Source organism: Gadus morhua, chromosome 6 (assembly GCF_902167405.1).
Source record: "Gadus morhua chromosome 6, gadMor3.0, whole genome shotgun sequence".
Classification (NCBI taxonomy): domain Eukaryota; kingdom Metazoa; phylum Chordata; class Actinopteri; order Gadiformes; family Gadidae; genus Gadus; species Gadus morhua.
Window position 1 is genome coordinate 11,247,608 of NC_044053.1, and position 13,092 is coordinate 11,260,699.

Here is a 13,092-nt window from a genome sequence, read left to right on the forward strand (position 1 = left end):
AGTCTCCCCCCCTCCCCCTACCCTCCCCACCGTCAGACAGACAGACAGACATGGACGACACTTACGATAACAGGACTTCTCTGGCCAAGGGGGCCAAGGGCATAGTGAAGGAGGCCAAACGGCACGCCGCCAAGAAGGTGGGCAAGGTGGTGGACCGCGCCACGGACGAGTACTCGTCCCACCGCAACTACACGCGCTTCCAGGACGACGAGGAGGACGAGGGCGAAGAGTTCTACCGCGGCGACGCCGGCAACGGCGCCAAGGATGGCGGGGGTTCCCGTGACAACGACGAGGGCTCGAGCGACGCCACGGAGGGCCACGACGACGAGGACGAGATCTACGAGGGGGAGTACCAGGGCATCCCCTCCAACGGGAAGCCCGGCGGGGGGAAGGTGGCGCTGGGGCAGCCGCTGTCGGATGCCGGCCGGGACAGGAAGGAGCTGGAGCAGGAGCGGCAGGCGGACGAGGAGGAGCTGGCCCAGCAGTACGAGCTCATCATCCAGGAGTGCGGCCACGGGAGGTTCCAGTGGCAGCTCTTCCTGGTGCTGGGCCTGGCGCTGATGTCGGACGGCGTGGAGGTGTTCGTGGTGGGCTTCGTGCTGCCCAGCGCCGAGACGGACATGTGCGTGCCCAACTCCAGCTCTGGATGGCTAGGTAAGGACAATGTCTGTTTGTGTGTTTGTGTGTGTGTGTATGTGTGTGTGTGTGTGTGTGTGTGTGTGTGTGTGTGTGTTAGTGTGGGTCTTTAGGGCTTCAGGTTTTTAAAGGTGACATATTATACTTCCAGGTGTGAGTGTGATTAGCCTACCCAGTGGACTGCAGCATTCGTCGCTCACTCTATCCGTCATACATTTAGGTGGACACGCCCACTTGTGATGTCAGAAGAGGCCGATTTTTCAAAACGGCTTGTAACGACTAATCACACTCACACCTGGTGGTATAAGACGTCACCTTTAAAGTTTGCATACTTACTTACTTGCGTATACTCAGGTTTTGTAACAGCATATCGGCTGCTTCTTGTGATCTGCCGTAAGGAGCTCACGGCCTGTGTTCGTGGTACGAAGGAGTTTGCGTTGTGCCATTTCTTCCTCCTCCTGCGCCTCTGTTTTCGCTCCACCTTGATCAGGCGGCCTATATGGTGTCAGGATTAAAAAGAAGGCTGTAATATTCCCCGTGTGCCCAGGGTATTGGGCCCCGGCCCGGCCGTCCCCATGGCTGCAGGGGCGTCATCCATCAGCAGCACACAGCCTGCCAGAAGTGCTGCGGACTGGGGCCGGCGCATAGCGTTACCATACCTACTAGGGGGATTATTGGATACGGCACTGAGGGTTTTAGATGCTAACGGTGGCGCGGCGAGACGCCACCATACATCAATACCCTGTGGCAGAATCACCGCCGCACCATGGAATCGAAAGAGTGTCAGTGTGTTTGGTTGGTTTGTGTTATTGATTTTGATGAGATTGGACATTTGCGATATGGGGAAATTAGTTTGTGTTAGTGAGTGCGTGTGTGTGTGTGTGTGTGTGTGTGTGTGTACGTGTGTACGTGTGTGCCTGCATGTGTCCTCCAGTACTTGGTCCACACTAAAAGCTGCAATGGGCATTACTTCCATATCATCCTGCCTCTCTCCTAGTCTCCTTGTAAACTCTCTTTCTTCATTTCTACCAAAGCAAGGTCCTCCAGGCATTCCTGCTCTATGCTCTGCTTCCCCTTGTTCGTGACTCTCTCTCTCTCTCTCTTCTCCCCTTCTGCTGCTTGTACTCTCTCTCTCTCTCTCTCTCTCTCTCTCTCTCTCGCCCTATCTCTCTCTCTCTCTCTCTGTGTCACTTTCTCGCTCTCTTTCCATCTATTTCTCTCTCTCCTTCCTCTGTTCTTTATGTGGCTCCTTCATTTTTTGTCCTACCATCCTCCCCTCATTCTCCCTTCCTTTTTCCTACTGAGTGCCCCAGGCCCCTCCCCCACTGAGGTGAGCATGATTGGTCTGCATGTGTGTTTCTGTGTGTTTGTGTGTGTGTGTGTGTGTGTGTGTGTGTGTGTGTGTGTGTGTGTGTGTGTGTGTGTGTGTGTGTGTGTGTGTGTGTGTGTGTGTGTGCGTGCGTGCGTGTGTGTGTGTATGTGTGTGTGTGTGTGTGTGTGTGTGTATTGGTGCATGTATATATGCGTGCCTTTGACTCTGTGTGAGTAACTGAATGTGTGTCCCTTTCTGTGCCATATTCTCCACATGATTACTGTGACCTTGTTACTGTCTATTGGTATCCACGTGGTTATTCACAATAATGACACTTAATTACAGCCAACACACATACTACAGTATTGTAGCTGGTTCACAGGTGCCATGACGATATGGTCATTTAGTGATGTGTGGAAACAAACAAAACTAATAAAATGTGCAAAATATAACTCTTCTAAAAGGTTAGTCAGGTGAATAAGGTATAAACGTATAAACCTGGAAGTGGGGATCGTAAATAACAAGTCAAAATGTGTGACCATCTTGGCATGTTTATTAGCGTGAAACGTTGGATCAAACGACAGTAATGTGTTTTGTTTGTACTGAGCTACTTTGCATGCTTCTTATAAACACTATGCTCACACCATAGCTCATGGTAGTTTCAGTGGTAGTACTTTTTTTCCCCCAGTCGCAGTGAACTCCATGTCCATGCGCATCACACAGCCAAATTAATCATACAGAAAGGCAGAGCCCCAGACAGTGACAGCAAGGCCCGTAATAGAATAATTCAATATCAAAAATACAAAGGCCAGAATAGCAGGGATGACTAGAATGCTGATTAGTTTACAGAATTGTATTTGGTACTAACTGGATCTGTGCCCCACTGGGACTACAAATACACAGCGGCCATGAAGGATGAACCAAGGAGGGGAGAGGGACACTGCTGTGTGTGTGTGTGGGACTGGTTTTTTGTTAGTGTGCGTGTCTGTTGATGTGTATGTGTGTGTGTGTCTTTGGGTATGAATATTGGCGTGTAGACTGAGGGAAAGTGAAAAGTAAATGAACCATAATCCATAATCAAGGGTTGAGCAATACCCTACAACAGTGACACACGGGATCCACTTTTGTTTGTGCGTGCGTGCGTGCGTGTGTTTTTGCTTGAGTGTGTTCAGGGGGAGGTGCGCAGTGTGTCGGTCGGAGGAGAGAGTAGGAGTAGATATAAAGCCAGGACGGAGATGAATTATAGCGAAGGGGGATGTGAGTGGGCGTGGTGGTGGTGCGGGTGGGGGCGGGGGCTGGTTGAAGGCAGGAGGGACCCAGATGTTACAGATGGCCGGCAGTGTTCAAAAGGCGCCAGGGGAGAGCTTAACTGTCATCTCAGTCATAACACACACTGGGAGCGCTTCAACGCCCCCCCCCCCCCCCCCCTCCCCCGCCCTATCATTACTTATTGTTGTTTGTTCATTTACGCTCTGGTTTTTTCTGCTCGGGGACTCTCCCTCTCTCTCTTGCACGCTCTCTCGCACTCTCTCTCTCTCTCTCTCCTTCTCGCTCTCTCTCAATCACTCTCTAACTCACACTCTATCTTGCTCTCTGTCTCTCTGTCACTCTCTCTCTGTCTCTGTCTCTATCTCTCTCTCTCTCTCTCTCTCTCTCTCTCTCTCTCTCTCTCTCTCTCTGTCTCTCTCTGTCTCTCTCTCTCTCTCTCTCTCTCTCTCTCTCTCTCTCTCTCTCTCTCTCTCTCTCTCTCTCTCTCTCTCTCTCTCTCTCTCTCTCTCTCTCTCTCTGTCTCTCTGTCTCTCTCTCTCTCTCTCTCTCTCTCTACCTCCCTGTAGAGGTGAGTGGGGAGGTTTCTTTTTATGTCCGTCCCTCTTTTTTTATTGTAGTCTTTCATTCATACTACTCTTTTCTTTGCTCCTTTAACCTTCATATTTATTTTCTTTGCGACAACGCCCCCCCCCCCCCACCCCCCCCTGGACCTCTTCCGCTCTTTTTACCCGTTGAGCCTATTTTTCCAACTATTTATTAGGTTATCCTCAGTTACCTCTGTTTTTAGTTTCTTCCTCTTCTTCACATTTGACCTATGCATTGTATTCTCTCCCCTCTTTCTTGCTTTCTTTCTGTATCTCTTTCCTTCTTTCTTTCTGCATTTTTCTACTTCTTTACGTCCTTCTTTCCTTTTTATCTTTTTCTTTCTTCCATCTTTTCCTCGTTCCTTTCCTTATTCTCTACTTTCGTTCTTTCTTTCTTTCCTTCTTTCTTTCCCTCTGACCTTCTTCCCCCCCCCCCCCCCCCCCCCCCCCTTCCCTGGTTCCTGGCTCTCCCCAGCCCGTCAGTGGGGCAGCTGGCTGTGTGGGCTCCCATGGACCAGGGGCAGCTGAGCATGGCTAAACTGCAGTCAGATTGCAGTGCCACTGCGGAGATTACACTACTCCAGTCGTGATGCCACTTTGTGAATGTGTGTGTGTGTGTGTGTGTGTATAAGTGTCTATCTGGCGTTTTTTGTGTTGGGGCAGGAAGAGCTTGTGCTAGTATGAACCCTGTATGTGTGTGTGTGTGTGTGTGTGTGTGTGTGTGTGTGTGTGTGTGTGTGTGTGTGTGTGGCTGTAAGTGTGATCGTGTGTGTGTGTGTGTGTGCGTGTGTGTGTCTGTGAGTGTGATCGTGTGTGTGTGTGTGCGTGCATGGAGCAGTATCAGCCAGAAACTATGTATAACTGCTGGGCATCCCTATCAAAGGTTTACTATCACTGTAATTCCTGCAGATTATCCACACTTATTACAGTAATGGAGGTTGGACTCATTACAGAAGCAGAGTGAGTCGTTTTATGCTCTTCACGCAGAGCCCTCTTACAATACTCAAGTACAATTAAACACTTTCATGGGGATCTCACTGAAATACCACTTCTACTGATGACTGACTGACAAAGAGCCTCCATCCCTTTTTCTGCGGAGGTGGCGAAAGACCAAAGCATGGATCCCACCAGTCTGACATGATGTAGTACAAATGTGATTACACACTGCACAGCTTAGAGGAGCAGATAGTGGAGGAGGAGGAGGAGGAGGAGGAGGAGGAGGAGCAGAGATCAATGTAGAGGAAGATATGGCGAAAAAATGCAGAACAGAGATTTAAAAAGAAAGAGAAAAATGTACGAGGAACGGAAGCACATGGCTAAATTGATGCAAGGCAATGCACAAATGCAGATGGTGCAAGGAGAGGAAAGGGGTCTCACGGAGAGGGGAGCATATCAAACGGGATACATGTAGCAAATGAGACGGGGATAGGAAGAGATAAAAGCAGCACAATCTAGTGGGTAATGGCAAAATAACAGAAATGTGTAGGCGAGAGAAACATATCATAGCTCATATAGCGAACATAGTGTAACCTGCACACGGGAGGATGATGCTATCTGCATTTTCACTATACAGATCTTTTGTGTATGTGTGTGTGTGTGTGTGTGTGTGTGTGTGCGTGTCTGTGTTGTGCGTGTATTTGTTTGTGTGTATTCTATTCTGTGAGAGAGTTTGTGTGTGTGTGTGAGTGATTGTGTTAGTGTATCTATTCTTTGACTGTGAGTGTATGTGCGTGAGGCTGTTTCTATTCTGTGAATGTGTGTTACCGTGTGTGTGTGTGTGTATGTGTGTGTATATTCTGTGACTGTGTATGACCGTCTGTGTGTGTGTGGGGGTCTATTCTGTGACTGTGTACGACTGTGGGTGTATGTGTTTGTGTGTGTGTGTGTGTGTGTGTGTGTGTGTGTGTGTGTGTGTGTGTGTGTGTGTGTGTGTGTGTGTATGTGTGTGTGTGTGAGAGTGCACCACTAGAGCAGTTTGCCCCACCAAGAGTGAAGAGCATCAAAGCATGAAATCAGGGAAGGGGGCCGCGATGCAGCTCAGCGCTCCCACGGCTCTCTGGGGCCTCCTCACAATCTGACAGGATGAAAAAACACCACGCCAAGGCCTTCCCCTTGTCCTACCCCTCCCCGCCCAACCCCCCCATCCCCACCCTATTCACTCCTCCTCCTCCTCCTCCTCCTCCTCCTCCTTCGTCCATACTCCTCGTCCCCCTCTCAGTCTGACCGTCGGTGAACTCTCCTCCTCCCCTCTTCACCTCATCAATCCTCCTGTCCCCTTTGTCGGCCGCACCTCGGACAGATACCTCTCTTTTTTTTATTTATTTGTCCTTTTGTATATTCATTCATTTGTTGTTGTTGTTATAATGTGTCAGGTTATCCTTCGATCTCTCCTTCCCTCAGCTCGGTTCAAAGACAGGCACTTTTGAGATGTTGGTCTGCTCGCCCCTCAGGAAGATGTGTTTTGAAAACATCAACAAGAGAGGGTCTTGGGGTCAAACACTCACAATGTTGATGTAGTCTTTTAGATGCAGTTCTGCACTGCATCGACACATGGATCATCAGGTCCCAAACTAAATGCATTCCTCCTCGACCTCGTGCTGCTCCAGTTGTAGACGTCTTTCAGTGCGCTTCATGTCCCAGCGGTGTACCGGGCTGCACCTACTCTATACTATGCATGTCATCCTGCAGACTGTCTTTGGGTCTGTTTTTATGAACCAGGATGGGGCAGAAATGTATTGACCACGCCCTGCCTCTGGGCGTGCACACGAGAGAAAAGCCCCGGACTCCACCGGACCACTTAATCATTGAGTGGATAGCAGAGGGTGATAACACAGGGCTTGTGCGTTCTTTAATTAAAATGAATTGTCTGGAATAGTCCCCCTGGGGTGTGCCGGCACCATTTTTCCTCTCGTTTTGTGCAGTCACAAAATCGCTTTCTTGTTGTTTGTTTTGACAATGCAGGGAGGGTCTGTTTGCTCAATTGTCATTAGCGTGTTGGTGCTTAATGTTGAACGCATTCTTCAAACTGTGGTCGGCAGTTTGACGGTAACACACACACACACATCCACACACATGCATGCACCACAGAAATACACGCACATACACACAGGTACACAGGCACAAACATACATTGCAACCCCCATCCCCTCGCTCTCATTCTCTCTTGCTGTCGTTCTCATGCGCAGTATTTGCTGCATTTTTGTAACTCTGCTCATGTTTTTCTAACTGCAGGGGACCCTTAGTTGCGGCAGTGTGTGTACTTAGAATAAGAAGTACAGACATTTTATTTTAAGGGATCTTAAAGAATCACAAGAGGTTATTTAATTAAACAAACACTGACACCCAACAAACAGTGCTCCAGGCTTATGAGCAGGTAGTCATTTAACAAAGCCCTTTCTATTAATTTATTTCAACCCTGGATTTCTCCAGCCTTTCTGGTGGCAGGGCTCTGCTGACATCATGCTATCACAAGCCCGGCAGCAGAATGGATGGAGCATCAATAAATTCATTACGTAATTGACTGTCCACTGGGGGCCGTAATCATTAGTCCACACTTTTTATGGCTTGATCGTTGCCATCTTAACGAAGGAGGTCTCTGCGGTTGCCATTTTGTTCCTTCTTTCTGGGTGCAAAGAGCAACGAGAAACCAAAAAAATAACAATTCTTAATAAAGGCCAATTATGAGGTGTTTTTTCTCGTGGATTTGCCCATCATCCGCTTCCTAAATTATGCAAATACCCAAGCTGGACAATCCAAAGACCCCTATTTAAATAGAGACGTGAACCTATGACATACGCAGGATTGGATCTGCATGGCCGCCAGATGTGATGAATGGGGAGAGGGTGACCCCCGGCTCGGAGTCAAACAGATATCTGTTTGCTGCAGAGAACATGTCTGACTGGAGCCATTAAACACAGGAGATGGATGTGCTGCTCCTGCTGTATTGTAATCGCTGGACTACAGTGTTCCACATAGGAGAATCATACTCTATGAACACGATATACATTCTATGCAGTACAGTACACCAGCACAGAGTTAAAGGGCATACACACGTTTATAATGTGACACGTTTTAAAGTAGGACAGTGATTAGGATGGATGGTAGTAGTAGGGGTGGGTATTTATATTAATCCTTCATGATTTGAGTTGTGATAGATGTAGGCGTACTTGGAGGTCACCATGTTATTAATGTGTCCCAGTTCAGATCAAAGATTTCACAGAATGATGCTATGTATTATATATACAAGCAACTGTATGTGCTGCACTACAAATTAGGCTTGGAGGTTGGAACGTTATGCCCGTATAACACTCAAATGTGGTTTAGCAAGCACAAAAACTGAACCTTACGAGGTAAAAAACACATTTCCATTTGATGTTATTGTATTGTTAACGGGTTAAGTTAAAGTTCAGTTTAACATAACCTTAACTTAATATTGAGTCCAATACTGTATATTATATATTTAAGGTAATATTAAATAACCTTTACAATTTTACTTCTAATTACACGTCATTAATGGCTAGTGGTGGAACATAAAAATCCTCGTCAATACAAATAGATATATTTAACAATAAACAAGATAAAGGTTAAATAGGCTACTAATGCAACATACATGTGGAAATGTGTGAACCACAGCTTGTTAAGTATTTTTTTAAGAACATACGGTGGCCTACAGGCACCTCATAAATGACTGCAGTCTGTCTCCTATGAGGCGATACGGACTGCAGTCATTTATGAGAGAGATCCGGGTTGATCATCATGATCATCAGTGAGGGAAATCGATGGTGTTCTCTTGTGGAGCATTGATCCCGCGTCAGAGCGGGGAGGTGAACGCAGAGCAGACCAGCCCTGTTTGTAAAGTCACCCTGCATTAGCCGGCGCGTCCATCTCCTCATTGATCCCACTCTTTCCTTCCTGGACACCGGTGTGAGTCTAGGCGAGCTATAGGGAACCCGCCTCGGCTGAGCTGGTAAAGGTTACAGCAACTTTTTTTTAACAATGTTTCCATAGTAGGGCTGTTTATTATATCTATCAAACTTGCTTTGGTCCTCTCAAGGGTTAGGGTTCTTACAGTTGAGACAATGAAGAGATGTTAGCATTGGTCTTTCTCACACGGTTAAAGGTGTTTATCTTTTTTCATTGAAATCTATGATTAATCGTGTGTGTGTGTGTGTGTCTTAAAGATACGCATGCTAATAAACATTTTATATTCAAGCAATATTTATAATGTATTAATATCAGATATCAGATATCTATGGCTGGAGCTTAATTTCACGCTTCAGCACAGGGTTGTTGTACATTGGACAATGATAATGATGACGCGTTTCAGCCTAGTCGCAACTCAGTGAAAATATGCAATGAAATATCTAGAATCAAACAGTGTGATAATAAGAATATGCAATTGTCCGTTGGACTTGAAGGTATAATATGAATATTTTCGCAGTCAAATAATTCAAATGACTAGACATGCCAGCTAATGCAGTATTTCCGACACATGTAGACTTTACTTGGTTGGGCAGCCAAAGTATATGAACCTTTACCATTGTTTTATCAAAATGTTTTATCTGTCCAAGAGGTTGACGCCAACCAGGATTGACAGTGTTTCCTATTTATTGAATATTTATTTTACTTTTTAAATTGGAAATAATCATTCTTCATTGTAGAGTATGGAACAACACAATGATTTTCTCTCTCGCTCTCTTTTTCACTAATACATTAACAACAGACTGTCTGTGAATAGCCCCTCCTCTCTGGGCAAACTCTGCATCATATCATGATAATGCGAGGATAAAAGGATTGTTTTTGGCTTTTACCTGCAGAGAAAACAGCTGGCTGAATTCCTCTATATAGAATAAATCCGGAGTTCACAAATTAGTATTTGGGATGCCATGAATCACCAAAAAGTTGAATTGAATACATGGCCTGAATCTCAAGGAGTACTCCTCATTTTGTCAACATTTCTTTTGTGTGATATAAGTCGATAGCTTTCAACAGTGTACACAAAATTGAAAGTCAGTTTAACCTATATTGCGTGCAGTCTATTCTTATTCTGTGGGAAACACTGCATTGTGAACAGTAATACACATAATTGTAACTCTAAATATAGAGTTACAATAATGTTCACCACACTCATGTTATTTTCAGTATGATGGCTGTGATCACGGTCAACAGCGCTGGGCTACCCCACAATTGATAACATAACATTGACATAACATTATCTACATCAGTTTGTGCTGAAGATCACCAGTTTTTCTGCTCTATTTATTAAACCTTTAATCAATACATTAAGGGGGTTGCCCCCTCCTAAATGGATTTATACAGCTGATATATTTGCATAAATAATGGTAACAAAGATGGAGGTCTTAATTTCACCCTTGTCTTTTGTCTCCCTTCTCTCTCCAGGCAGCATTGTGTACTTGGGGATGATGGTCGGTGCGTTTTTCTGGGGGGGGATGTCAGACAAAGTGGGCCGGCGGCAGTGTCTACTCATCTGCATGTCCACCAATGGCTTCTTTGCCTTCCTGTCGTCTTTTGTCCAGGGATATGGGGTCTTCCTGCTCTGCCGGGTCTTTGCAGGCTTCGGGTGAGTACAGCGCGTCCAGGGGTCGCCCAGGGTTCAACCAGAGCCGAGCCACCTATCAGTAAAATAATACACTAGATTCTGACTGCATAACGGGCATTGGAATGGAAAGTCGAGGGGGGTTTATTGAGCTAAATTATAGATATTCGGTCACCTCAACCCTCGGCTAAATATCCCTCAGACTAAATCTTCTCTCTGCAATAAATTCTTCAATCTTAAAATGATAAAATAAGAGTATATGAAAATATTTAGTTTCACCTCGGAAATGTATTTTGTCATTCCGTTAAACTTTGAATCATCAACAATGATGGAAATGTCCTACACGGGAATCAGCTCAACAATTTATGAACGACATTATTGAGCTGTAGTACAGCCGACGTTATACAAACTAGCGTCTGCAAAGCAACATACAAAGTAACTTTATTGATTTATTTCCTTCCTTCGCTCTGGCAGATGTAACACTCTTCCCTTTGAGAGCTCATTTAGTAATTGCATCTCCGTCCCAACCCCCAGAGACTTTCACAGTAATTGAAAAGGTTGCCTGAATCGCTTCCCTGGCGGTGGCTATGAATTATGATGTTCTGTGTGTAGTGTGCTAGGTTAAAATCTCCCCTCACTACTACTCAGAGTTGGTAAAAGCCTTATGTATAAAAGTGGTAAATGATCTGGATAAACATTTCAATGTGCAGAAAAATGTGACCATGAATGTTAACAATCTGTCACATTGTGCTAAAATCATACAAAATGTTCAATGTGCTGGTCCCAAGATAATATACCGCACATTTGGATTTTTTTTTCTGAAAAATAAGAATGGAAATGGAAAATGTCTCTGTCTCTCAAGGTCTGCTATTCAATTGAAACAGTGTTTGCCAGAAGGGTCACAAACACTGCAACAAAAAGTGTGCGCATATTGGAATCCATATTTCTTTATCATATTGTATTCTTCATCTATTTTCACCATTGGTGCACATTAAATCTTTGCCCTCAGTGGAAATAAAGCAATAGGCAGAGGAAGTAGAGTAGACTACCAACGGACAGCAAAAGTCAGGCGAATGCAAACATTTTAATCTCCTACATTATCATCACTGTGGTGTCCCCTTTTTCAAATGTACTCTGTTCTCCTGAGATATTAACACAAAGCTCCTTGGAGGGGTGTCTTCCAAAGATAGTGCAAAGAGTTCAGAAACAAGTGAGACGGACCATATATCACAGGGAGTCAACCTTGAAACACTTTTTTAAGAAAGGCTCAAAACGGTTCCATGGCTAGACTAAAAAACAGAAGAGGGATGCTCTGTTCTTACTTTACATGTAAAATATTTACATTCAGTCCGAATGTCTTTCCATCTGTCTGTCTCCATTTGCAGGATAGGGGGCGCTGTGCCCATCGTTTTCTCAATGTTTGCGGAGGTGCTTTCCAGGGAGAAGAGGGGAGAGCACCTCAGCTGGCTGTGCATGTTCTGGATGATCGGAGAGATCTACGCGTCAGCCATGGCGTGGGCCATCATACCCCACTACGGTGAGTCACAGTTCTAGGTGACACCTGCTGGGTTACATGCTTATTAATAAGTTCAAATGTAGGAAAGTGACAAATTGTGATGGGGTTTTAAGGTTGTCTTCTTACACTTGAAGCGTGGCTAGATAGTGTGCGGTGTTGCTGGGGTTTGGGTCTAAGTGGTGTGGGTGTGGGTGTGGTCAGGGTGTGGGTGTTGCCGGTCTTCCTGGAATATGAATGCATGTCATGGCTCAAAGTGTCTGTCTGCAGAGGTTTAGGTATTAACATAAGACCTGGGCCGTATACGCACACACAGGCCTGCACTGGCAAGTGTACCCACACACCCACACAGACACAGACACAGACACAGACACACACACACACACACACACACACACACACACACACACACACACACACACACACACACACACACACACACACACACACACACACACGCGCACACACACTCATGCACACGCACACACACTCATGCACACACAAACACACACACACACACACACACACACACACACACACACACACACACACACACACACACACACACACACACACACACACACACACACACACACACACACACACATATTATAAAGGGAACTGGAGAGGGAGAGAGCGCAAGAAGAGCGATAAAGAGGGAGAGAGAGAGGAATGGGTATTTAAAAGGTTATGACAGGGCCGCATAGGACATGAAGATTTAGAAGAACTGCCTTTTAGGAGCATGTTGTAGAGAGACGAAGGACGGAGTAGGGAGACGGTAAAGAGCAGAAGAAGGGTTACTTTTCTGCTTTCTGCATCCATTGTTCCCGTCTCTATATACCTCCTAGCTCGCTGTCCCCCATCCTTCTCCCTCTTTCTGTCTCCTGTGCTGTTCTTTTCTACCATTATCTCTCTATATTTTTCTCTCGATCTAGCCCTCTAGCTCTCTCTTTCTTGCTCTCTCTTTCTTTCTCTCTCTAGCCTTCTAGCACTCTCTCTCTCTTTCGCTCACTCTCTCTCTCTCTCTCTCTCTCTAGCTCCCTCACTCTCTTTCTCTCTTGCTTTCTCTCTCTCTCTAGTTGCCTCACTCCTTTTTATCTCCTCTCTCTCTCTCTCTCTCTCTCTCTCTCTCTCTCTCTCTCTCTCTCTCTCTCTCTCTCTCGCTCTCGCTCTCTCACTCTCTCACTCTCTCACTCTCTCTCTGGCTCCCTCACCCTCTGTC

The 13,092-nt window shown here is 45.8% G+C and overlaps 1 protein-coding gene across 1 annotated transcript in view; it reads left to right on the forward strand.

Annotated features, from left to right (window-relative positions):
* sv2ca (synaptic vesicle glycoprotein 2Ca) overlaps positions 1–13,092 on the forward strand; it is a 24,358-nt gene continuing 11,266 nt past the window's right edge. The window contains exons 1-3 of the mRNA XM_030359537.1: positions 1–654; positions 10,201–10,381; positions 11,743–11,894. Coding sequence (XP_030215397.1) covers positions 51–654; positions 10,201–10,381; positions 11,743–11,894 — 937 coding nt within the window. The 5' untranslated portion in view covers positions 1–50. The remainder of the gene's footprint in view (positions 655–10,200; positions 10,382–11,742; positions 11,895–13,092) is intronic.